At 32.5% G+C, this 27,212-nt stretch overlaps 2 protein-coding genes across 4 annotated transcripts in view; both read right to left on the bottom strand.

Moving 5' to 3' along the window:
- LOC145319236 (uncharacterized) overlaps window positions 1-4,628 on the bottom strand; it is a 68,280-nt gene extending 63,652 nt beyond the window's left edge. For 2 of the 3 annotated variants that reach the window (XM_080161237.1, XM_080161239.1), the window contains exons 1-4: window positions 4,473-4,628; window positions 2,985-3,075; window positions 863-1,006; window positions 119-195 (exon numbers count right to left, since the gene is read on the bottom strand). The gene's annotated coding sequence lies outside the window, so the exon portion shown is untranslated. The remainder of the gene's footprint in view (window positions 1-118; window positions 196-862; window positions 1,007-2,984; window positions 3,076-4,472) is intronic. The other variant, XM_080161238.1, reaches the window with a different exon arrangement.
- LOC145320094 (uncharacterized) lies at window positions 115-21,795 on the bottom strand. The gene is made up of 12 exons (XM_080162535.1): window positions 21,603-21,795; window positions 21,047-21,084; window positions 20,186-20,258; window positions 19,028-19,099; window positions 18,212-18,268; window positions 17,934-17,980; window positions 17,285-17,335; window positions 16,721-16,827; window positions 13,742-13,853; window positions 2,985-3,075; window positions 863-1,006; window positions 115-195 (listed from the first exon to the last, which is right to left on the bottom strand). Exons 2-12 carry the CDS (start codon window positions 21,064-21,066, stop codon window positions 115-117), a joined length of 855 nt encoding a protein of 284 aa, XP_080018661.1. The 5' UTR covers window positions 21,067-21,084; window positions 21,603-21,795.
- Between the last annotated feature and the right edge of the window lie 5,417 nt (window positions 21,796-27,212).

Raw genomic sequence — 27,212 nt, 5'->3', positions numbered from 1 at the left:
ATATATTATATACCTTTATTTCTTCAAATAATTATTAGCTATAAAAGTTAACATTTTACAAAGAAATTTTTCATGTAATATTAGTTTATCGTCCATTGGTCTATCCCTGAAAACTTACTTAGTTGAATTAAGATTTTCAGTAAGATTTTTCACTTCATTATTCTTTCTCTTCAACTTTTTCTCTAATTGATCAACCTGAAAAAATATATTTAAGGTGGGTTTGGCAGCCGTGACTAAGCTTCAAATTGAAACCCGATTGAATGTTTTGATTTTTGTGAAAAGGTTGATTTTCCTGAGACTTAAAGGCGGCTGTCGAATCTTGTATTAAAGTTTCGCAGCAAGAACTAGCTAACAACAAGTTGTTTAAAATGTACAGTTAAGTACAGCTTGAAAACAAGAGTAAATATTTTCTAGTCAATTAATGTTTAAATTTAAAATTTAATGTTTTGGCATAGATTGCCTATATGATTAAATCTATAATATAAATTACTAGATGGCACAACTAATCTTAAGGAATTTAAATAGTTTATTTGGATATGAACCGACAAACGAACAGATTAAATATAGATGCGCTAGATAAAACAAATCCTATTTTTTTATGATATATCTATAGATCTACTTATACAGTAGAGTTACTAACAAACGTACAGCTATACAAACGTGAGGAAAGTGACATTGAAAATACAAATAGTATTTACATTAAAACATTACTATCGGACGATTTCACTTGGAAGGGTGGTGGTACTCTCCCCCAAAATCGAGAAGCTACCCTGTAGAGGAGAACCCGATCGGTTCAGCTGTTAGCGAGATCCTTCGGCACAGACAGACAAACGGACATCCTGTAACTGTATTATAAGGATACCTGCTCTTTTAACTTAACCAGCTCTAGAGCAGTTTCCTTTCTAACAGCTAGCTGTTGTTCAGCCGCTTTCTGCTGCTGCCGCTCAAATTCTGCAAGTTGGTCCTCGTGATCAGAAAGCTCTCGAAGATCTTCGTAGATTTTTACCTAAACAAGGATAATTACATCTAAAAAGAAACAAAGCTTTTTAAAAGGTGCTTCCCTCATGTTGCTATGAGCACTGAAATTGAATAAAGTAACAGTTAACACTAAACCCCCCCCCCCCCCCCAATTATTTTCAATATATTTCAAGCTAAGTGGAGGGGGGAAGATTTACAGAAGAAAGAGAAGACAGATAGACAGAAGGACAGAAAGCGGGCAGATGCAATAAAAATTAAATATAATTTCCAATATATAAAAGAAACATATTGACAATCTTTTTCTTTTTAAATGTATCATTATATTTCATTATCAAAAATAATTTATCATGGAAAGAAAATGAAATAGCGGGTTTAGTCGTATTTACAAAGTAGCTTTTCTAATATCTCTGCGGGGCAATCATTAATATTTACCTAACCTAAAATGGCCTATCAAAAGCTACTGTGAAAATACGAAAATACACGCTACTTCGTTTTTTTTTCCAGGATCCAAAACCAATTGTAATTCTTTTTTTTGTGCAAGATAGTTTTTATATTGTTGAAATTTACCTAGCAGCATTATGTGGACACAAAATACATTTAAATTTATCATAAAGGCAGAAAATATTTCTGACATGTATTGCCCTGTTTTTCCTCACAAAATTGAGTTAAAATTTGAAAATAAGGGATGGGCAAATTCAAGTATGTTTTAAAGAAGCGCATTTATGGTTTAAAAAGGTTTTCAGCTATTAAGACGGATGAAGAAATCCTAAAAAGAAGTAAGGTTGTTTATTTGAAGCTTAAGATCTCAATAACAAATAAACAAATTGAGTTCTAAATTTTATAGAAGCCTTACATAAAATCCGATATAGTTTTGAGCTATTTTATCTTTAGATTTAAGGGTTTTATGCTATTTTTCTTCCCTCTCCTACCCCCAACGAATACAAAGCCCCTATATACAAAGGGGCGATTGCTCTTAGCTAATAATGTAATGGTTTGCCCCCAAAAGTTTTTTTTTAATTTTAAAAAATTAAATTGGTGATGAAAGACTTTTTATTTTTTACACATCTGTCCCCCTTTGAATTCAGAGTCCCTAGAAGGTTGGGCCGCTTTATTGTTAGACCCCACAAAAAAGCATTATAGATTAAAATAAAAATTTACTCCCATTAACTTATCTCTGTTTCCCTGACTTGAATTATGTTTGACACATTTTATTTTTCAACCTTATCTAATCTCGAGAAAATGAGTTTTTCAGCTGGATGAAAAAAACAAAGTTCTGAACAATATTTTTCATATTCACTTTAAGCCAAAATGCAGAGCTTTTTACTTTTAGGGCATGGTTGTCAGTTTAAATGTTTGGAACACAGTAATAGTGTATGACTGATTATGACGTAACAAAAAAAAATAGCCAATGAGAGGTCGTTATTGACCAATGGTAAAATTTATGGTGGCCTCTCATTGGCTAATTTTTTTTGTTACGTCATAATCAGTCAGACACTATTACTGTGTTCAAATGTTTGTCTGTATACAATAGCTCTAAGCATGATATATATGTCCTATCGATTTGAAACCTTTTGTAAACTTTCAAGTATAACAACTCCTCCATAGTGTCACTCTATAATTTACTTTGTTTGTCCATCCAACCATCAGTCAGTAACACTATGGGGGATGTGATTTTCTCGGCTGCTATTCAAGATAGATGGCTTATGTCTGTGTAAAGTTTCCCTACACCAGTAAGCATCAAGTAAATAACTGTCATAATATCTTTACCATTTAAAAGGTGTCGTGATTTTTTTCAATATTTTTTTTCTGTGATCACTGAACATCTGCTTTATAACTCACTTTGTCCGTTAGTCCATTCTTGATTTGTTGTGCTTTGCTACTTATGGATGTTGTCATCCTTTTAGATTTACTTAGAACAGTTTAAATGAAGGATTGTCGGTCAGACCGATGCAAGAACATACTCTAGTTGTTGAGTAGTGGTACTATAAAAAATAAAAATTAATGACCTCGTCATTAAGTTTAACAACTCTTTGTTTCTTTCTTTTTGGTTTGTCACTGGTCAACACTTTCACATTATCTTTCTCAGGGGAGGACAAACTAAAAAAAAGTTTTGAATCAAAATATATTACGTGTGTTTAGAGAATGAAAAATGAGTGATACATAAACCGCAATAAAATTTTCACCTTTATTTTGAAGGTGATTATAACACTACAAAAAGTTATTTGTGAGTAACTAGCCCCCTCCCCTCCATTAAGATTGGGGTGGTTAAAAAAAGTTTAATCACCCCCAAAAATGTCATCTATCATGAAAAATGAAGGCTAATATTTTTACATGACCTAATGGCGTTCTCCTCTTTTATTTAATTTTTATAAACTCCCACCCACCCCCACCCAACCGACAGAACAACTATTTTAGGTTAGGTTTTAGGCTAAGGAGCCGAGCGCTGCGGCTAGGCAGTCAAGGGCGCCGAGCGCTACGGCTAGGCAGGCTAGGGGGCCTAGCGCTGCGGCTAGACAGGCAAGGGTGCCGAGCGCCGCGGCCAGAGTTCATAGTTCTGGGGGGGGGGGGGGGGGTCTAAACTTTTCAAAATTTAAAAAAATATTTCTAAGAGGATATTACCCCTTTCTTTCCCTTCAGTAGTTTTAATATGTTACTTTCTATTTTTATAATATTAATATAATCTTACAACCCAAGTATTTTTATAATAATAATATATTCTTACAACCCAAGTATTTTTATAATAATAATATATTCTTACAACCCAAGTATTTTTATAATAATAATATATTCTTACAACCCAAGTATTTTTATAATAATAATATATTCTTACAACCCAAGTATTTTTATAATAATAATATATTCTTACAACCCAAGTATTTTTATAATAATAATATATTCTTACAACCCAAGTATTTTTATAATAATAATATATTCTTACAACCCAAGTATTTTTATAATAATAATATATTCTTACAACCCAAGTATTTTTATAATAATAATATATTCTTACAACCCAAGTATTTTTATAATAATAATATATTCTTACAACCTAAGTATTTTTATAATAATAATATATTCTTACAACCCAAGTATTTTTATAATAATAATATATTCTTACAACCCAATTATTTTTATAATATTAATATATTCTTACAACTAAAGTATTTCTATAATAATAATATATTCTTACAACCCAAGTATTTTTATTATAATAATATATTCTTACAACCCATTTATTTTTATAATAATAATAGTATATTCTTAAAACACAAGTATTTTGAACTTCAAAGGTAAACTAGAAGCTATTTATAGTGCATAAATTTCAGGATGAATTTGAAAACTTTTGGCTTAACGTCATTCACTTCGGCCAAATTTTTTAAAATTAATCCCCTGATTTATAGGCACTATAAAGAGCTTTGGTAAACTTTTTTGTTGTTGTTAAATAAATAGCCTTTGTTTTAAAAATACTTCATTTAAAAAAATAGAAATGTTACCTTTCTGAAGCAGGTCGTTTTATTTCCTTCTCGCCTTCATTTTTTATTTTTATCAATCTTTAAAAAATAAAATGGTCATTTATCTACTCATTTTGGAAAACACAGCTACTCTATAGTAAGAATATGAGGTGTGTTCTCTTCTAAATATTTGTTAGATTTTGCGCTACTTACAAATAAAATTGCCTGTTTTTTTTTTGTATTATACATGTTAACTACTTTGCTAAAGTCAAACTAGCGCAAATTTCTTATATTATATAAGTAGATTAATAAGCTTTTGAAGTTGTCCGTTAAGATTAATTTTAGGTTTGCAGGAGGGTGGTAGGCTATTTTATCTTAATATTTTAGATATTTTGGATGGCTTTAAACTATTTTCCTGTCCCCTCCCACCCACATCGAAATCAGAAACCCCCTTTTAAACCTTGTGCATTCACACCGATAAACTGAACCAGGTTTGATATGCTTATTATATTTGAAATCACATTGAATAATTGTTAATGTTTTCATTATTTTATACATTTTAAAGCCCCGAATATATTTTCATTTCTTCTCTATATTTAGGGTTTATCTGTAGTTATATAGTGACGTCAGAGTAATTCAAATTATACGTATTCAAAAGACTATTTTCAAACATATATATTTCATTTTTTAAAAAAAAGTCTTTAGGATATTTTATGGTTTTTATTTAAAGTCTGCTAAAATAATAGCTTTATATATACATACTAGCGGCTACGCTCCTAGAGGCCTCTAGTGGCACTTTGAATGTTTGTTTTTTTATTTAAAATATCTAACTACAGAAATAATTGGATTATGTTTCGTTGGAGTCTCTTTTTCGGGAGTGGTAATTTTTTTCTAGGGGCGATTTCTCCTGATAGGGTGGTGGTACCCTCCCCCAAAATAGTTATAAACCTTCCCGGGACTTATGAGAAGCTACCCTGTTAAGGAGAACCCGATCGGTTCAGCGGTTATCGAGATCCTTCGGTACAAACACACAAACACACAGACAAACACACAGACATCCTGTTACTTTAGTATAAGGATTACATCTAGACTTTTTCAACTTCCTATTGCTGTGCTGCGTTTGGACATAGTTTCCCTTGTTTGACATTTATCTGCACACACATGCATGCAATACTTATATTACTAGATGTATCAGATAAACCAATATTATTTTTTTCTGGGTGCCTACCCAGTACTACAATCCCACTCCTTATTTTTGCAATAAATTGAAAATATAAGGGGGTTCCTATGGCTAAACCTAACCTGATATATGGTAAAAACTTTCCCCCACTAATTTTTAATTTATATTAAAATAAGGGGTTTATTTTTTGCTTGACTAGTCACTTTAAGAGAATTTGCCATTTTCTCTTTTCATCGCATTTCAGGCAGAAATCATGTAATATCAAGAATTATCCAATAAATCAATGTGAATTATGTATGTACATTAGTAACGCAGCTACGAAATAAAAATCTTTTAAGCAAACTAAGAATTAACTCTATGTGAAAATTTTATTTTTTGAGTAAAAAAGAACAGTAAGCTTATATACAAAAATATTGAAGATAATCTTATGACATGAGAATGTAAGATTAAGAAAAAGCCAGGCATTGCATTACAGTTTACTCTTTATCACGGATTACGGAATGGATTTCTGCGATAACAACATATTTCAATTCCAATTAAATACAAGGATGACAACATCCATAACAATCAAAACAGACAAACAAATGTTAAACAATTCATTGAACTATGTCTTCAACTAATTTTAATAATGTATTTGATATACATACTAAAGTTTTTTAAAAGCGAAGCTTTTCTATAATTAGGGTCGATCCGTCCGTACGTCCGTCCGTAACGGATAGCTTTTTTCGTTAATTTAGACATGTTAGAATTGTCCTATCGATTTCAAATTTTGCATGGTGATTCCTTTAGTAGTTAGATACGATTTAGAAAGCGTAGCAACTCTATAATCACTACCAAAATGTCCGTGCGTCCTTTTTAAACATGTTGATTTTTTTACTTTTTAAAATAGCTTTATTCGTTAATTTAGGCATGTTAGAATTGTCCTATCGATTTCAAATTTTGCATGGTGATTCCTGTAACAGTTAGGTACGAGTTAGAAAGCGTAGCAACTCATAATCATTACCAGAATGTCCGTACGTCCATTTTAAACATGTTGATTTTTTTACATTTTAACAACAAATTTGTATGTGACCTAATTATCCGATTGGTCTGATTTTTGGTATACTGATTCCTGGGACAACAAAGTACAACATTATAAGCGAAGCAACTCTATAATCAAGTCCTAAAAATGTAAGTATGTCCATAATCATTATCCTGTATCAAGCAGTTTTTCAACAAATTTATTTACAATTTTGCTTTGACTCTTACACATTCGCATTCTGATTATTCAGTTCTGACATTATACAAGTGTTAATGTCCGTTTGTCCTACCCTTTCAGAGCTTCGCTTTTATGGATGTTGTCATCCTTGTTAAGTTTGATCCTAGAGAGGCTTCGCCTATTACTTAGAGACTTATTGGCTATAAATAATTATAAATAATTATCTTTTTTAGCTGAAAAAAAGTTGCTGTACAATTTTTGTTTTAGGTGCATGATAAGACAGAAATAAAAAAATCCTTATTACTATTCAAAACCTTTCAATGTATATATGTCTGAACTGAAAGATTTTTGGTTGAAGCTTAAATTTTGAAGGTGAATCACCTAATAAAATTTTAATTATTAAACTGTTGTAACTTTATTCATCCTGACTTGTTAGAGCAACACACTCAAGCTTAATTGATGTATCCAACTCCTAGATAGTCTGTATGTCAATTTATACATTTTTTGTGCTTTGCTTTTAATGGATGTTAATCTTATTTTCTTAAAACATTGAAAATTATAAAAATGAAATTTACTTACAAAAACAAGGATGACAACATCCATAAAAGCGAAGCTCTGAAATGGGAGGACAAACGATCATTAACACTTGTAAAGTGTAAGAATTGAATAAGCAGAATATTAATGCATAAATCTAAACAAAATTTTAAGTAAATTTGTTGCATACTGCTTAATACATGATACTGTTTAAGGACATACATACCTTTTTAGGACTTAATTATAGAGATGTTTCGCTTATGACATTGTACCTTGTTGTAATAGTAATCAGTATACTAAAAATCAGATGAATCAGATAATTTTAACAAACAAGAATTTGTTGTCAAAAAGTAAAAAAATTAGCATGTTTTAAATGGACGGACTTTCTGGTAACGATTATACAGTTGCTGCCCTTTCTAAGTCGTACCTAATTGATATAGGAATCATCATACAAAATTTGAAATCGACAGTACAATTCTAACCTGTTTAAATTAACGAAAAAAAGAGCTATCCGTAACGGACATACGGACGGACCGACCCTAATTATAGAAAAGCTTCGCTTTCAAAAAAATTCTTAAACACAAAAGTCGCTAAATAAATGAGCAAAGGAAGGGAAACAATACATAACAATTTTTAAAAGATAGAAATAGTTCATAATAAGAAAATCACACACATATTTGTAGTAGGGTTGGGCCGGATATCCGGCCATTTTCAACATCCGGCCGGATACCGGATATTGAAACTATCCGGCCGGATATCCGGCTCTATAATTTTTTATACTTTACACCAAAAATCTCTGCTTTTTAAAATCTTAAATGGCTATAATTTTCTTATTATTGAAGCTAGAAGAACATTTTTTCTGAATAAGTTTAACTTTATGTAAATTTATATAAGATTTCTGAAGAAATTTTTTTTTACTACTTTAATATCTGGTAATTGGCCCCGGATATCCGGCCGGTTACCGGATATCCGGCATTTGAAATCAGCCGGATATCCGGTATCCGGCCAAAAAAGTATCCGGCCCAACCCTAATTTGTAGCCCATTAACTCTGAATCAGTAGTTGAGATGAAGGGTATGGGGTGTTTAACGCCCACTCATCGAGCGATAAATGTAAGACCCAGAGTGTAACGGTTAACATTTAACATTTTATCGGTAAATATTTTTTTTGAAACATTCCTTTTGACACACTGTATATGAAATAAGAAGTATAACTGTCTGTGTTTATTTATACAACTGTAATGTTATGAGGGCATGCTCGCAACACAAGGCTTTAATAACAAGAATTAAATTCTCCAAAGATTAAAACAATCACATTGTGTGAAAAATGTATTGGCAAAAATAGATAGTTAATTATACTTTTAAGCTACAAAAAAAACGTAAGATTTGATTTAGGGGATGGGTAGCAAAAAAAATTAGGGTTGCTTCGTGTCAAATCAGTGTAAATTTTTTCTACTTCTTGTTCCTTAATCCAATAAATATTAATTTTATAAAGAAAGAAAATAATAAGAGGAACTTATCGTCCTGTATTTAATCTGATTGTTAAGAATCTTTGCTTGTTTTATCTACATGTACACCAGTGGGAAGGAAGAGTCAACGATGATAAAGTTAATCTACAACATATAACCCCCGTCCCCCTCCCTTAAAATTGTGTTTCAAATGTAGATTTTCAAAATCAGAAATGGGGGGGGGGGGGAAAGTAAATTTACTGTTGCTTGTCCTATCCCTCTATTCTTGTGTAAATGTTTTGCGTATTTGCTTTCTAAATAATTTACATTGTACAACAATTAAAAAACATTTGTCCTTACATTAGATAAAATTAGAGTAATAAATGCTACACTAGTTGAAAAGATAAATTCTTCTTTTATAATTTATTTAGAAGTTTGTGGTTCCTTAATGACGCGTGAGTGTAAGCGGAGTACTTAGGTACAGAATAACTCACAAATAGGCATCCTGTTTCTTTTGTATATAGATCGAGTTAAATATTTTTATACCTTATTTGACCCAAAAATATCCTATTATATGAAGTAGTTGTTTTGTCTGAAGTTTAGGATTTCAATTACTACTGAGCCGATTGAATTCTCTTTTTTTGTGTAATCTTCATATAAGTCATGTGATGGTTTTTAGTCTATTTTTTAGATTTACAATGGTTTTAAGCAATTTTTCTTGCCACTCTCTGCCCATAGAGGTTGGGGGCGTAGCGGCTAGTTTATAATAACTTAAATGTTAAATGTAGCAAGCAAATTCTCATAAAGTAAAATAATTTCAAAGTGCACGACACCAGGTATCTAAATGGATAAGACAATGCACATTGGGGCAAATCAACCAAAAAGGGGATTTAATTATTTAGTACCCTTAAAATTCATCTCACAAAAATTTCATTTTATATTTTTTTGTAGGTAATTTAACAACAAACAAGTTTGCTTTTATGTTTTTTTCTGTCATTTGAAAGGAACATGGAGATAAAGGTCATTTTATGAAGGTAGATAGAAAATTACCCTATCCATCTATCTATCCATCAATCTATCCATCTATCTATCCATCTATCTATCCATCTATCTATCCATCTATCTATCCATCTATCTATCCATCTATCTATCCATCTATCTATCCATCTATCTATCCATCTATCTATCCATCTATATATCCATATATCTATCCATCTATCTATCCATCTATCTATCCATATATCTATCCATCTGTCTATCCATCTATCTATCCATCTATCTATCCATCTATCTATCCATCTATCTATCCATCTGTCTATCCATCTATCTATCCATCTATCTATCCATCTATCTATCCATCTATCTATCGATCCATCTATCTATCCATCAACTATTCATCTCTTTATCCATCAACTATCAATTTATCCATCCATCAATCTATCCCTCTATCTATCCATCCATCTATCCATCTGTCTATTCATTTACTTATCCATCTATCTATCCATATATCTATTCATCTACCTATCCATCTATCTATCCATCAACTATCTTGAATTTCGTGTTTAAAATGTCTAATTAGGGGTTTTGGTTATCAGAGCAATATGAGAATTTTTTAGTAGCGCAGCTACCCTATCACTAGCTTTTAAGGCCCTTTAAAGTGTAACTAGGTTAATTGTAGTCCGATTTTAGTGTTCAAAGTGTCAAATTTGCGGTCATGGAATTCATTTCAGTAGGAGGGGAGGGGATGGTGTAAATGGGGGTGGATGGGGATCCTTATTTTAGCAAGCTACAAGTTTTACTTTATTTTTATGTTTAATAAATCCATTATAAATGTGGGCATGATTGACATAAATTTTTATTAGCTAATATCTATATTTATAATGATATTATGATTCTTATTTACTGTTTATATGTACACTAGCAGCTTCGCCCCTAGCCTCTAGGGGATTTGCCCCAAGAGGTAATTAAACAAGGATGACAACATCCATGAAAGAAGCGAAGCTCTGAAACAAACAAACATTAACACTTGTGAAGTGTCAGAACTGAATATTAATGCATGTCTATACAAAATTGTAATTAAAACTGATTAAATACATGTTACTGTTTAAGGACATACTGACGTTTTTAGGACTTGATTATAGAGATGCTTCGCTTATAACAATAGACGTTATTGAAATAGGAATCAGTATTAAAAAAAATCAGATGAATAGGATATTTTTAACATTCAAAACCATTATTTGTTGTCAAAAAAGTAAAAATCAGCTTGTTATAAATGGATGTACGGACTTTCTGGTAACGATTATAGAGTTGCTGTGCTTTCTAAGTCGTACCTAACTGTTGTAGAAATCAGCATTTAAAGTTTGAGATTGATAGGACAATTCTAGCCTGTTTAAGTTAAGTAAAAGAGCTAACTGTACCAGACGTACGGACGGACCGACCCTAATTATAGAAATATGAAAAAAATGAGGGGGATTTTTATTTTTGAAAAAGATCTTTAAACAACCACAGGACCAGTAGATATATTCCCTGAAGAGTAGAATTCAATCAGTTTAGTGGTTAGCGAGATCTTAAGGGATGGGCGGACAGACAAACAGACATCAAGCTACTTTGTATTATATATTAACACCTAGGGATCTAAGGAACAAAACAATAACCGATTAATATGTACATCCCCAATATTGATACATATTTAATAAATAAATTAAATACTTATTTAATAAATTATATTACAAAATTATTTGTCTGTAGATGACAATTAGTGGTTGAAAAGTTTTGACACTCATCTTAATGAACCAACCAATAAAAAAAAAATTAAATTTCCTGAAGTTCTTATGCTAACGAATATAAAAACGTTATTATAAAACTTTGAAGTTTGGGGACTAGTGTAATTAACAGTCCCCTCCCTTTCTAAATAAAACTGCTGACTTTAAACATGAATACCCTGTAACTACATAATTTAAAAACAAAGCATTACCAATAGACAGACAGAAGACTACTTGCTAATTCCAATTTAGAATAATTATAAGAACCTCACGTTATTTGCATATTAACTATACCTTTCCGCAGTGAGGTAGGGGACATTGGGCTGTTTATAACACTAGTCCCCAAAGTTTTACAGTTGTGTGTTCAAACGTTTTAACTACTAACTTTAATCTACACAAGGGGTAATTTTGTGTATTATCATTGGGGATGTACAACAATTTATTGACCTTTGTCTTATCCCTTTAGATCCCTGATATTTGTAATAATCTATAGAAAGAAACGATTATTTGGTTACATTAAAACATCAAACATAAAGATTTAGATTTAGGTTTAGCCCCCCGCCCCCCCCCCCCCTCTCCTCACCATCATTTAGTGCAATAGAACTTGAAAATATTTATTATTAACTTTAATTCTAAGTCAGAATAAATATTTCCCAATATGTCTATGTTTTTGTGTCTTTTATTTATTTGAATTATATCTTAAGTTTTGACTTTATAAGCGCATTTAAACGCCTTTTTTTACAAGCTTTTCGTGCACCCACGTTCAGAGAACTTGCTAAAAACCCCTACGGGGGCGCGGGGGGGTAAATGAAACCAGTACTGGCGATTAAAATATGTCTTTGGGTAATCAAATATCGATTTTTTAGCCGGCGACACCCGGCGAAAACATGTTTTCTCTTACTGTCTTCTTAAATGTTGATTAAAAAACAAACAAATAAAAACTAAAATCTTGACTTCAACTAGAATTATTTAGGACTAATTTCTTCAATTTGTGTTTTTTTCTTTTATACTGTCAAAATATATGTAATGCATGACTCATCAGAAGTTATTTTGTCTAATTACGTTAATTCTAAGAGATTTTATAATACTTTTAAAATTGTTGGTGAAACACAAAAAGTATGCCTTTTTCTGTAAGAAAATTTTTGCATTTCTTGACTTCCATGCATTAGAATGCTTACTTAAAAAGCGTATTTTTACGATTCCTTTGAAATCTGATGTACATTGGGTATGATAATGCTCATAGAATGTTTAAAACTTGATTTGGGGGTGGTGAATTGTTGCCCCTTGTTGCCCCTATGTGCAATGGCAAAAAAAATTAGGTAAATCCCCAATGATGATACACAAAGTTAATCCTTCTGATGAAGCGGTTAATAAGTTATGACTCTCAACTTTATGAACCAACTATCAAAGTTCAACAAGAGTCCCCAAAGTTGTTAAGTTAACAAGAAAAGTTAATATAAAACTTTGGGGACTACTGTAATAAACAGCCCAGTGTCCCGTCTCTCCCTGGAACGAGACTCTGCTTCACAAGACAACAATAATTGTTAATGTTTTTAATGAGGATACTTTCACAGAAAACAATACCAGATCTTTTCAAATGTGCCGAAAAAAATATACAAATCAAACTATTACACATGGTGCGATTAACACCACCCCCCCCCCCCCCTTCTGATAACAAGCGTGAGAATTAAATAGTCTAATTTTAAAGGAAAATTGAATATTGACCATATAAACACATGTAAAAATAAAAATCTAATATGCTAATAAGCATTTTTATATTTTATGCAGGTTATGAGCTTCGCCTCTATGGATGTTGTGATTGTTGTTAATAATATAATTAAAAGAAAGCTGTATTATCCCTGTAGTCATCTTAGGCATTTCTACTCTCACTACTAACAATTGAAGTACAAGATTAAATTGACAACTAGGCTGTATCTTTACAGCAGAATAAAAATTAGAAGGTATATAAACATCAAGAATGATTATTATAATATCAATAAAACTCCTTCATACAAAGGCGATTATTGTCTAAAAGTCTTGTAAATATTGGTATAGAAGCCCAGCCTGAAAAATCGCTTAAGAGGACTGAATACACCACGAGATAATATGTTGGTGCAACTCTGAACCAAATCTTTGCTTAATAATATGGTCTAATTGCACGACCTTTGTCTAGAAGCACTGACTGTGTTACACGCCTGGCATAGCAGCAGTAGGAACTATTTGTAAGGTCTTTGTGTATGCCGCGCCGAGATACGGACCTATCACCTTTCCAACAATGTTATGCCACAGTTGCTGGTCATTGCCTATTAAAAAATGTAGTATGTACTTAAAGACAGGGTAGAAGCTAATCTTTATGTTATTGATCACAAACTATTGTCTAAAAATATATTCAATAAAGTGCAATTAAAGGATTAATGCATTTTTAAAAAACTCTATTATTCAACTTTGTATTTCAAATATTTTTTTATCATCATTATAATCCTATTACATAAAGTAGTAAGCTTTTTTGTCTTTAGCGAAGGATGATGAACCAATATGGCTGAAATGGTTTTGGCTGTTTTAATTTCATAAATCAGTCTTGGTATAGTTTAAGTCTTTTTTTATGCCTTTCCATATCTCGTCGAATATAGAGCCTCTAGTATATTAGCAAACTGCCGTATTTAGACCATTATTCTTTCATTACTTTAAATATTATTTTTGCTTTGGTCTGCTATGGAAAGGGTCAATGCATTTTCAGTCTAGTTGGCTTCTTTACTATTCATCTATTCTTATATATCTTTTGTTGTAACCTTGAAATAACTTAAGGATATCTATTTAATCAAACACAATAACTTTATATAATACACTATATTCGAATAACTGTCACTAATTTAAAGTTAATGATTTCTTTAGTGAATAATTATCTAAGTTTTTTACACTTAAAATTAATTTTTGTACTTTAATTATGATACAATCAATAAGATGTTGCTATTATGTTGACCCCATGTTGAGAACTAAACAGACTAAAAAGCTTCAATTGTATTACGTATTGGCTTCAAGCCAATCTTAAAAAATAATAGGTATATACTTCTCTCAAAGCTCAAATATCTTGGGTGTTCTATAACTAGTGTTTGTCTGTATGTCAATTAGTCCATTTTATACTGTTGATGTCTTATTCTTTTTCAATTTGAACAGTCCAAAAGTATGAATTGTTTTAATTGTACTAATTTGAATATATTGATACTTTAAATCAATACCTTATTCTAAGAATTTTAAGACTACGCTTATTTTAGTTATCATCCTTGTTATAAAATATCCAATGTTCTTAAAGGAAAGTTGTTTATATAATTCAAATATGATATTAGGATTTGTTTATGTTTAAAGAAAAAGGCTTTCAACATTCAATTTGAAAGAAACATCGATATAAAAACTTGCAGGGCTCGGCATCTGCAGCAAGTCGATGTTCAACTTCTATTTAATGGCCTATTTGTTAATTTGTAAAAAGCAAAAAAAAACATAAAAATCTTTTTCACTAAATTTTTCAACTTCAATTTTCAAAGTGAGGGAGAGGACAATTGCAAAAGAATTTAGTGTATAATTATATATATTACAGAAAACTAAATATTTGCAGAGCCTTATTAAAAAAATTATTTATCATTGATTATCCTATCCCTGATGTAACCTGTTCTATAGCTATTACGAGATTTGAACAATTCAGAGGAATATTTTGCTGCATACTTTTTCATTTTATACAAACTTTCAAAGCAGATTGTAATAAGTATTTTATTTCAAAATGCAAAAGTAAAAACCTATTAAGCATTTATTTAGTTAAGTAACAGGGTGTTGATCTATATGTATGTATGCTGAGATTTCGCAAGCGTCTGATCTGATCGTTTAGGGAAGTTTTCCATTGGTCTAGAGAAGGTTTTAGGCAATTGGGTAGTGGGATTCGATTTATTTCTTTTTCGTTTTAAACTAAAATTCAAAGTTGGGTGGGTGTTAATACCGCCCCCCTCCCCCTAATGGAAGTCCCCTTAAAGGTCTCTAATAGGTTTTAGGTGTATTCTGTGATATTTTTTGAGGGTAAATGCAAGGTAAAAGGGTTGAATTTGGGGGTGCCGTATCCCAAATTTTTAAAGTTTAAATTTTTACCCCCCCCCCCCCTCCTTGCCTATGTGATATAAAGATTAACCCCCCCCCCCAAAAAAAAAAAAAAAATGAAAAGGCTTGGTCCGCCCTTGGGTAAATGTTAAAGTTTCTATACAGATATAAACAATGACAATGACATTAAATGTTACAATTCTTTTCCCCCTTCTCTTTCACCTCAAGTGGCGAACCCAAAAGAGATAAGTTTTTAAATAATGTACTAAAAGTTGGATCTAATTTAAGCCATTGGAATTGAAGAGATGCGTACCTGGACGCAATGACCTCTTCAGGCAAGTTATTTTATCTTTCACTTTGTTGGCTCAAACCCATTACCCATTACCAACTTATTCAGTAACTTCGCTGCTGAAATCACTTTATATAGTAAGTATGGATATATGAAGTTGTGTCAGCTCTAGGGCAAAGCTTTAAAGAGTTATGCAGGGAAAAGGGTTAAATTTCCATCATTGCCTAAATCCCATTCCCTGAAGTTAAGGAATGCTTTAAAAAATTTATTACATATATTGCAAATTTTGCCTCTCCTAGTAATTTTGTTTGCAATTTGTATTTTGTATAAGGCAAATGAATATTAGCAACAAATTCAAATTTAACATTTTATGGACATTGAAGCCGATAGTTTTAGACAATTTTTAGGCCGTTTTATTCTATAAAAACATTAAACATCATTTTGAACATAAGTGATAAATAAATATGTCTGATTTTAGTGATAACAAGGTTTTGTGATTTCTGTAAAAAAAAATATACTTTTGATTTTAAAGTTATTCATTTGTATCTTAATAATTTGGCAGCTCACAGGCAAGAAACTAGGGAAGGGTAGAACTTGCAGTGATATTTGCCACTGGTGATAGGAATAAACATTAAAATCTTCCTACACCCCTCATCCCGCACGCCCCTGGTTAACACTGTGAAATTACCCAATGCTAATTGGCGCATTTTCAATCCTTTTCAAAAGGGAATTCATCGTAGTTCCGTCTTGATCCATACATTTTTATGCAATAAAAAGGTTTAAGAAAAAAGTATAATATACTTCTGAATTTGATAAAAATTTTGCCTGTAGGATGAAAGAGCTCAAATTTTGCAATGACACATTTTTCATTCTGTCGACGCTGTTTGTTAAGCGTTGCTGCGCCAAATCTAAAAATACAAAGATAATATTATTTCCTCAGGAAGCGCGGCAATAACAGCTTACAACAAAATGCTCACAAAAAAATGCTTTTTACTCTAGATTAGATTGGGACACTGTATTTGAGGAGGAAAGGAGGGGAAGACAAATAGCATAAAACAAACTTATTTACTTAAACTTCAAAAAAAACAATAATCTGAAAACTTTTGTGACCTATGTAGAGCTTTCTTTCTTCGGTTCAGGGGTTAGCGAGATCTTAACAGACAACACAAAAAAACTTAGTTGTTTTTACAGTAGAATTGATTGTATGCAATTATAATTTGAACAGTAAAGCAAAGATATCTTATAAATTAAAAATAAGTAAAGTTGTTTTTATATAATGACCTTATATTATGACAAACAGACAAATACGTGGAAAATGTAGAGAATATTTGCTCCTAAAAGTTAATAAAAAAAATATATATATACCTAATGACATCACCAGAGTAGATTCTAACTTCAGAAGCCTCTCCCTCAGATCTGAAATTATCAAAATAACTGGGAAATAGATACATCAATATAGAGATAGACAAGGACGTCAAAAGGCAGGGGGGAATGAAGGGGTGTAAAGCCCCCCCCCCAAAAAAAAAGGCTTGGGCGTCATTTGAGATAGCTATGCTTAATATTTTTTTTGTGATTCAAGGTAATGTCTTAAATCTACAGTAAAAGATTGGGAAAATATATGGTTATAAATTCTTCTCAAAAACACACAAAACAAATTTTTTATTGCTTCTCATTTTAAAGTTTCGAGTTTTAAAAAATCATTAGGTTAAATTTTGACGTTTCATTTACAAAATGTAGGTTTTTACACCCTCAAATAATAAAATTTGGTTCATGGAAAGAAAGAGAAGTAGCAGGTTTCGTCATATTTTCACAGTAGCTTTTCTCCTATTTGTCTCCTCTGTGGGGGGCTCCAACCCTGCCAGGTCATTTCCAAACCCTGCGGTGCAAATACCTATCATGAGCTATTGTGAAAATACGACGAAACCCGCTACTTCGTTTTCTTTCAATGATCCATAAATTTTTAAAATTTCATACAGCAAATTATTTATATGTAGTTTTGATATGGAAAACTTACTTTAATCTGAAATCACCAATAAATGTTCCATTACTACTTCCCAAATCCTACAATACATTTTCAGTCATATTAAATCTTTTGAAAAATCTACAGTTTTTTTTGAAAATCATAAATTATTTTAGTCTAATAATTTTTTAATAAAAAATACGAAATTTACTGTCTATTCTTGAATTTAGACGCCTATCTTGCATAAAAGCTATTAAAATTAGATTTTTGGTTAATTCATACTGACGTACAGACCCTATTTATAAAGTAGCTACGCTACAAAAATATTTGACCTGAATAAAGAATTCTGAATACTTGTAGCTTATTTTAGCATGCTCCTTCGATAAAACCTTAAACAATAAAGATTAATTTAAATTATAAATATGAACTTACTGCTATATAAATAGTTCTAGCGGCTTCGCCCCTAGAGGCCTCTAGCGGCTTTTGAGGATGAGGGAGTTGAATCCCAAAACCAATTTAATAATTTTTTCAAATTTTTTTCAAAAATCAAATTTTTTTTTAGGGGGGGGGGAGATAATTTTTTTCTAGGGGCGATTTCTCTTGGGAGGGAGGTGGTACCTTCCCCCAAAATAGTTAAAAGCCTTTCCGGCACTCATTGCCATATATAGTAAGGACTTCCAGACATAGTTCGTATTATATTATTAGTAGTTTCATATTAGTTGTTTAATAGTTTATTACCAACGTTATCTCATTCGTTGGATAAAAAATGTGACTTTTATTTGTTGTTTATCCATAAATCCAATTACAATAGGGACAGTTTTGTCTATCATCACTGAGTATATATATGTACATATATTAATTTCTCGTATTCATTCGAATCCGGTCGATAGGAACCGGTTCTCATCCATACGAAAAAAAACTATGTCTAGCTTCGTATTATATCCATCTTTCTACGAATATAAAAATGTACAGTCATAAGATTAAAACCAGTTTTTTAGCCCGTGCCTTTGGCACCTCTGACTAAAAAAACTGGTTTTAATCTAATAATTGTACATTCTATATCCGCGGAAAGCAATTTATAATAAGATGAAAGAAATAGCTATTATTGTTCTTAGTTTTATCCCTTAAGATCCCTGGGTTATAGTTACCTTAGAAAGAAACCTACAGTTTGAAGTTTGGACAGGTTCTTCTTTCGTGCTACGACCAATTACTTCAGGTTCCTACAAATTAAAGTTTTATTCAAATACACGAGGCGTGTGTGTGTTGGGGGGGGGGGGGGGAACAAGCTCTTGTGTAGAATATAAATTACATAGATTTATAATAATAAAATGTTTTAGGTGTTAAAAGGTACCCCCTAGCTTAGGATATAGCACATACAATACTCTAAATTGATTCTATCCATTCAAAATTTTGAGTTTACATTATGATATTTAATTTCAGACAAATTAAGAATTCAATTAATAATCCATAATAAATACCTATACTTTTATAATTATACAGGGGGAAAGAAAAAGGTATTTGAGGAAATGCACCAAGAGCTTTAGGAGTACTATCGGCTCAATGGTAGTTGAGTATCTACGAATTCCCCAATAGTAGCTGAGTATCCACGCATATTTCCCTTTGAGCCGTACTATATTTGACCAAAATGGATTGAGTCCATTATTATATTAAATTCCTAAAGCCTTTTTATAAGAAATAAGATAAGAAAATAAACATATTTAATGTGAAAAGGGAAAATTTGAAATTTGTTAATATACTTATTACTTAAATTGAGTTGTGAGGATTTGAAAGCAAAAAAAAGACACTAATAAATATATTATGTAAAAAAATTCATTGTTTGATATAATTTAAATTGGATATTTTATGATAAAAAAGTTATAGATGTCATTAAAGAATATATAAAACTTTAACAACAAAAATATTTCACAAAAAACGTAAAACGTCTATCTCTAATAAAAACCGCGAAAATTCCAGTTTCCATATAATCGAAGGTCTCTAAGGACGGATAAAAAGGTGTAAAGATTGCAATATTAATGGCAAAGCAGCGCAATAATCAAGTTCTTTTTATGGATGATGTCATTCTAGTTTATTGATCTTTGGGGAAAAGAAACATTTACAGTCCAATGTAAATGACATAATAACCAGGCGATAATTGGATGTACAAGTGTACTGTACATCCCCAATAATCATAAAAGAAAAAAACCCTTTCTGTGGATTGAAATTTTGCTGGATAAGACTATCCCCCTACTCTTACTAATGGGTTAACTTCATAGTTATAACGTACCTTTGCTTTTAACTTAATTTACCTGTTCGTTTATGAAAACTGTTTTAACATCAAATCCGGAAGAACTTGGCTGACATGTCAACACAACTCTGCCTGCAGGGGTATGCAGAATTGCATCCAAACTGGATTCCACCCAAACCTACCAAACCCTGCGGGGAACCTTATCCTTCCAGAAAAATTAACATGGCTTAACAGTATCAAATTATAATTTACTGTCAAATATCCGCATTTTAACTGAACATAAAGAAAAACCATGTCTTCCATGTCTTATAAAAATCGTCTTTAGAAATGAAAATCAAAATCGTGGAAAAAAGCCTAAAACTTGTAAATTGAAATGGAATTGGTATTTATTAAGTGCCTAGCGACCACAGAATTATTCCTCTTATTTTTTGATAAAGGGAAAAGTAGGTTGCGGGTAAAGTCTATAAAAGTGTGTGGTTTTAGGCTTAAATATAGTAGTAGAACGATAATATTCACTAAATATGTGTATTTCTTGTTGAAAAGAACTATAGACAACAATTTTTTTTTTAAAGATTAACATAAATTTTTATTGTTCTACTTTTCTGTTTTTAACTTAAAACACACAACCTTTACGGATTTTACACGCAACCTACTTTTCCCTTTAAAAAAAGGGGGAGGTTTTTTTCTTTATGCCTAACCTCTACGAGGATCCCTAAACCTGTGGGGCCTGTATTGCGGTGCCCCACACGGTGGGGCTACAAATATAACCTAACCAAAGTTAAAACACTACACCCTCCCTCCTTCTCAAATTTAAAGGTAGTATTCTAATTGAACCTAACCTAATCTATTTCTTTGTTTTTATAGATGTGTTTATATTCTTGGGTTGGATCCCGTGGTAGTGCAATTCTTATAAACCCTTCCTTTACTATCACTCTCTTCCATAGCAATACACAATTAAAACTATAATACATAATAGTTAGATACTGGATGGGATTGCATTATAGTAGATGAGCAAAATTATAATTACTGTGACAAACTTTTATGTTGTAATTTTATCTGTATTTATGGTTTTAGGAACGTTAGTCATGATTACCATTACATAATCTTTAAGCTATTTGGGGAGAGGGTACCTCCCAAGAGAAATCGCCCCTGAAAAGAAAAAACAATTTTTAAAACTTTTTGACGCTTATCTTAAGTTAGGTTAGGTTATTTAAAGATTTATTGGGATATCCATAAGGATAGGACTGTAGGAACTGTGAAAGTGATCATGTCTGACACAATATCGACATACACTTTTATAAAAGGTTAATATGATTACCTAGTTGTTTACTATTATGGAACAATGTAAAGTATACTGATAAAGATTATAAGGTAATAACAGATTTAAGATACATTTTACTAGAAAAAAAAGTACATTGAAAAACTCTAGCTTTGCTCTCCCAACAAAATGTAATGGTATCGCGTAGCTAACTATAAACCTCACGTTTATTAAGACGTACTAAATTTGCTTTATATTAATCAATAGCATGTCATACTATTACTGAATATCACTGATTTTTGTAGCACAGCTACTCTATAACAACAGTTTCACTATTGTTTGTAGTCCAATTTTAACAATTCAAAAACTGGAATTGCTTCTCATTTTGTAGGATTAGTACTAAGTTTCAAATAAAATCTGTAAATGAACAAAAAAATAAATGTAGAAAGTTTAGATCCAATATACCATAATTAGACCAATTAGGAACAATCCGAACATATCAGAAATTTAGAAAGTTTACACATTTTGGTACGACAGGGAAGATATTTTGTTATTTTTTTTCATATAATAAGTCACCAATAAATAGTAGAATTTCAGGAGGATCGGCTTTGTTTTGCGAAATTAGCTATAAATTTCGTCACTCGTATCTAGGGTAACAATTAAAGCTCTTTATAGTGCCTATAAAAAATGACGTCATACAACACACCCCTCCTTAACCGAACTTTAGATTAAAAAAATTTCCCAAACATTCGGACAATTGGGCATTCAAATAGGACCTAGTGGTAGTTAAAATCAGTTGAGAACGAAATCCTAGCCGATCCTTCTTGCCGGATATGGCCATTTTAAGATTTCAAGTCAAATTACACTAAATAACCTGATATAAACTTCACTCTTCTTTCTAAATTTTAGTGTAATTATAGTGGTACAGACCCGAAACAGAGTAGATTTGCTCCTCTGGCCGAAATGAGTGCCTGGAGTTCCTGACAGAGAGTGCCTTAATGTGTTAACATATGTAGGGATTCGAACCCATTCCCAAAACTATTCAAAGTGTGGAATAACTGTACATTACAGCATGAGGTCAGTATTTTCATCACTGATTGATAGATGGCCAGCCATTCTAACCAGAAACCTGACCATTCATCCCCAGGCCTAAATGGAGCACCTTGGAGGTGTGTTTCTGGGGTGTTGTTCACCTGCACCCAAGGATTGGGCAGGCCAAGACCCAATGGTGCCCTCAGACTCCCAGTAACCCTGTCACTTGTGGGTGTGGCTGCCCAACTATGAATGGCAACAAAAGAAGTAGATGCCATGGTGGACTTTGGCAAACACACCCTGGTTCGTGCCCTGGGCAATGAGATGCTCCCCTGCCAATACCAGATCAGCACTGCTGCCATGGAAGGAGAGCTGCAGGTGGTGGTCCGTATATCTTCACTCAAGATGCAAGTTAGCCCTACCCTGATCTTGACCCTGCAGGAGATCATAGTTGAGTGCACTTTAACCCTTGCCCTGAACCTGGGAGGGTTCTTTCTGAGGGAGTTGGGGACACAGTTACTGTTTGACGGACCTGAGCTGATAGTATGGATCAGTTGAGAGAGTAGCCATAGTTCGCCCTCACTCCCATTACAGCCAAGCCTGGGGAAAGCCTAGGGCCCCTCCCACCACCAGTGACTGAAGCACTTTAGCCGTACAATCAACTGTCTGGCCAAGGCAGCTCTCATGGGGCCACAGCTCTTGCCCCCATTAAATTTCCGTGGTCAAAGAGCAACTGTTCAGAGCTGTTCGACGACCAGGATATGGGTAGCTTGTAGTTGCTGGCCATTCTCATCAGGGTAGGGGCCAAGGCCCCCCAGAAGAAGAAACTGGACATGGGCTTTTCTAAATTGTACACCCCCATGGTATTCAAGGTGCCTCCAGGAGGCACAAACTGGATAGGGGTGGGGTTTCACATCAAACTGCCCCTCAGAACAGAGATGGTGGTAAAGACCAGGCTAAACTTCCAGCCAATGGGCCTTAATGTGGGGAACCCTAGTTACAAGTCCACCACGAAGCTGACCCGGCTGATCACCAACAATACCCAGTGTATCCAGAGAGGCATGCATTGCGTGAGCCCAATATGTTGTTGTTGTAGCCCTGATTCCCTGAAGTTAATATTTAGATGCGCACAGAGATTGGATGTGAGAATCCTTGGACCAATCTTAGATTGGTAAGCTTTGCACACAGCTAATTGTAATCTGTGTTACATTACAAGCTTATCCACGATTCTCATGGAAGCTACTTCATTATTGCATCATCCTGGCCTAAAGTTTTGGCAGGTGTTCAATGGTAAGCCATCCTAATTAATGGCACTCTCATACAAGGAGCAGGGGTGAGGGAAAGCATGGTTAAAGCTGCTCAATTGGTAGAATCCTAACTTCCTACAAATATCCCGCCTTACAACCCTAGGGCATCTCAGAGAAGATTGCATTGTCATAATCTGACAAATTGCCACAACATTTGTCAACCATATGCAAAGTCTATGTTGGGACTTGAACATGGTTTCTCCCAACCACAGCGTAGTGTGCTAACCACTAAACTATGGGAACCCTTCCTGAGCCAAATATACAAAATTCCTGTCATCTAGCTGTAATATACAGCTATTCCACACATTAGATAGTTTTGGGAATGGGTTCGAATCCCCACTTGTGTTAACATTATAAGGCATTTCCTGTTAGGAACTCCAGGCAGTATGTTTGGCAAGAGGAGCAAATCTACTCTGTTTTAGGGCTGTCCCACTACAATTACACTAAAATTTAGAAAGAAGAGTGAAGTTTGTATCCGGTTATTTAGTGTAATTTGACTTGAAATCTTAAAATGACCATATCCGGCAAGAAGGAACGGCTAGGATTTCGTTCTCAACTGATTCTAACTACCACTAGGTCCTATTTGAACGCCCAATTGTCCAAATGTTTGGGAAATTTTTTAAATCTAAAGTTCGGTTAAGGAGGGGTGTGACAATACATTTGACCAATGATTAAATAAACAATAACAATGGCAGGCAAGTATACATTTTTAATTGACCAATGGTAGGCCTGTATACATTTTAATTGTGTAATTTTTATGGGCACTATCAAAAGTTTTGAAACAAATCTATTTAAAAACAGAAGGAATTACTTCAAACACTTTTTGGTTAGTTCAACTTTGTGTTGAAAATTAAGGATCTACTGCAGTTCACGGTAAAACATTGCTGGTAACGAAAATCTATGAATTTTAAAGGCTGCTAGCTGCCAAACGGCTGAACGTACAGATCATGCCCGCACACTGTTTTAAGCGGCATAAGAATGCCTACAAACAATCTGGAATAGCCATAAATCAATAATGCATAATTATCTCGCAGTGCAGAGAAATGCGCGAAAAAGGCCTATTTTACTCGTTTTTTCTTCAGTGAAGCTTTCCCTGTGCATCATTGGATCTTGGCTATTCCAGATTATTTGTAGGCCTTCTTATACCGCTTAAAATGGTGTGCGGGTATGATCTGTACGTTCATCCGTTTGTCAGCTAGCAGCCTTTAAAATTCATAGATTTTTAGCAATATTCGTTACCTGCAATATTTTACCATGAACTGCAGTAGATCCAAAATTAATAAACAAATGTTTAAACCGTGATTACAGAAGTTCTGGTTGTGCAACCAAGTCCAAAATTATGCCTCCGTGTAAAAAGAATCTAAGGTGAATTCTTAAAAAAAAATTTGCCTGACTAAAATTAGTGAGGCTCGCTAAAAATTTAGGGGGGATAATTTTGCCTCAGTAAAATTTTAGTGAGGCAAACTGATTTTAGTGAGGCAAAAGTTTTTTTTTAAGAATTCACCTCTGTTTCAGATCGATAGGACGATTAAATCATAACGTGATCAGTCCAATCTAATACAGACATACAATCAGACCTTTGTATCGGTTCTAAATGTAAAAAATCTTTGCTTTAAAATATCTTTTTAAAACTTTTTTTCTCACATATTTTCACAAAAAAAAGTTGAAACAATTTGCACTTCTGTGCTTAGTAGCATGAATGATTGCATCATATGTAGCTTAAATTTCACCTATAACGCAGTTCTAATAATTTTTTTATTCTAGGCCAGAAAAAATGTGTAAATATTGTATATATGACGCTAAACATCTGATGCACTAAACAAAATATAAAAAGCAACTTTTAGTGCTCTTCTTCCTTGCTTACGCCAAGCCTTGATAATATTAAGACTCTTTTTAAAAAAAATATCTAATAGTTATTTATCGTATCGTATTATAGTCAGCTTTCCGCAGATATTAAAATGCAAAGTTATAAGATTATAGTAGGTTTTGTTAGCCCCGAGGGGCAAAGGCCGGGCTAACAAAATTGGTATTTATTTCATACTTTTAATTCTAATATTTTTCGAAAACTGTCTCTAATAGGATTCCATATATGATTTTTTAGCATGGCTGAGAATTGGTTCTAATCCAGCGGATTTTAATTCGTTTTGAAGCCATACTGGAAATAATTATTGAGATGTTTTACAACTTGTTGAATTTGGTGTTTCAAAGCATGCGAGTTACCCTACAAATTAGATCATGGAACCTGAAAAAATTGACCTTTTTAGACTGAAAACATTTAAATTAATCCATTATCCTAAGATTTTTAATAAATTTAAAAATAAAATCTTACTTTTTGTCATATTACAAAAATATTTACATTTTTTAAAATAGGAACACAATATTTAAACTGCAATTATTTGGTGAGTTTGTTTTAATTTTGTTAAGAAATTGCGTGTTTTGTAATTCGCCGGGCCGGTCAGAGACTGCATCCCGGGGGGAAAATAGGCGGGCGGCGGTACGCGCCAATCTTGGAAAAAAGAAAGAATAGAGTTAATATAGAATACATGTCCACAGTTTCTTTCTTTTCAATTTATTTTTCGTAGCGCACCTTCTAATTACACAAAGATGTATACATGAGTTATCATACAATGATTAAATATATATATATATATATATATGTATATAAGAGGTTAACTCACAAACAAAATATGAATTTTACATATTTATTCAGACATTACAAATTGTTTCGTGCATGTTTGCACTCTTCAGATGTCAATGTAAAACTAAAGTTTAAAATAAATTTAAATTTAAAGTATTTTTACAAATATTTTTGAAGATTTTTTGAACATAAAATTTAAAAAAAATATTTATATACAGCAGCACCAGAAGTTCAGTCGATGCAGGGTAAGAGATGTTTCTTTCTTGAAATTCTACTTCTTGATCTTGTAAGCCATGAGAGGACCAGTTTTGCCAGGTGCTGTGTAAAGTTGGTCAGGGGGTGGGGGCAGATTCTTCTTCAGGATGGTGGTTGAAGGAAATCATTTTGTTTCAGAGCATTCATTCAATTTTGTTCAGAGGTCTCAACTATTTTAATAATAGGAGACTAGTTTCATCTTGCAAGTGAAGGTATCAAAATTGTTACCAGAGAGTTCTCAATACATAATGTAAAGATAATATAAGAGGTTAACTCACAAACAAAATATGAATTTTACATATTTATTCAGACATTACAAATTGTTTCGTGCATGTTTGCACTCTTCAGATGTCAATGTAAAACTAAAGGTTAAAATAAATTTAAAGTATTTTTACAAATAATTTGGAAGATTTTTTTAACATAAAATTTATTAACAAATATATAAATAAAAAGAAACAAAAAGAAAAAAATGAGAAAGAAAAGTTTATTTATCTCTATATCCATCTTGTACATTTCAAAAAATAAACAAGGATGACAACATCCATAAGTAGCAAAGCACAAAAATTATGGATGGATATCTGATGAAAATAAACTATGT

Source organism: Acartia tonsa, chromosome 5 (assembly GCF_053477335.1).
Source record: "Acartia tonsa isolate MP-2025a chromosome 5, ASM5347733v1, whole genome shotgun sequence".
NCBI classification, from domain to species: domain Eukaryota; kingdom Metazoa; phylum Arthropoda; class Copepoda; order Calanoida; family Acartiidae; genus Acartia; species Acartia tonsa.
The sequence above is the reverse complement of the archived record's forward strand: the minus strand, read 5'-3'. Positions and strand labels throughout refer to the sequence as shown.

Excerpts from the sequence above, each read along its gene's own strand:
- LOC145320094 (XM_080162535.1), bottom strand. The coding sequence starts at position 21,066 with ATGGAAGAGAGTGATAGTAA. Across the intron at positions 13,854-16,720 it reads AATTTTTATCAAATTCAGAA|GCAATGACCAGCAACTGTGG; the intron begins GTATATTATACT and ends ATTTTTTAATAG. Across the intron at positions 1,007-2,984 it reads TTGTTAAACTTAATGACGAG|GTAAAAATCTACGAAGATCT; the intron begins GTCATTAATTTT and ends ATCCTTGTTTAG.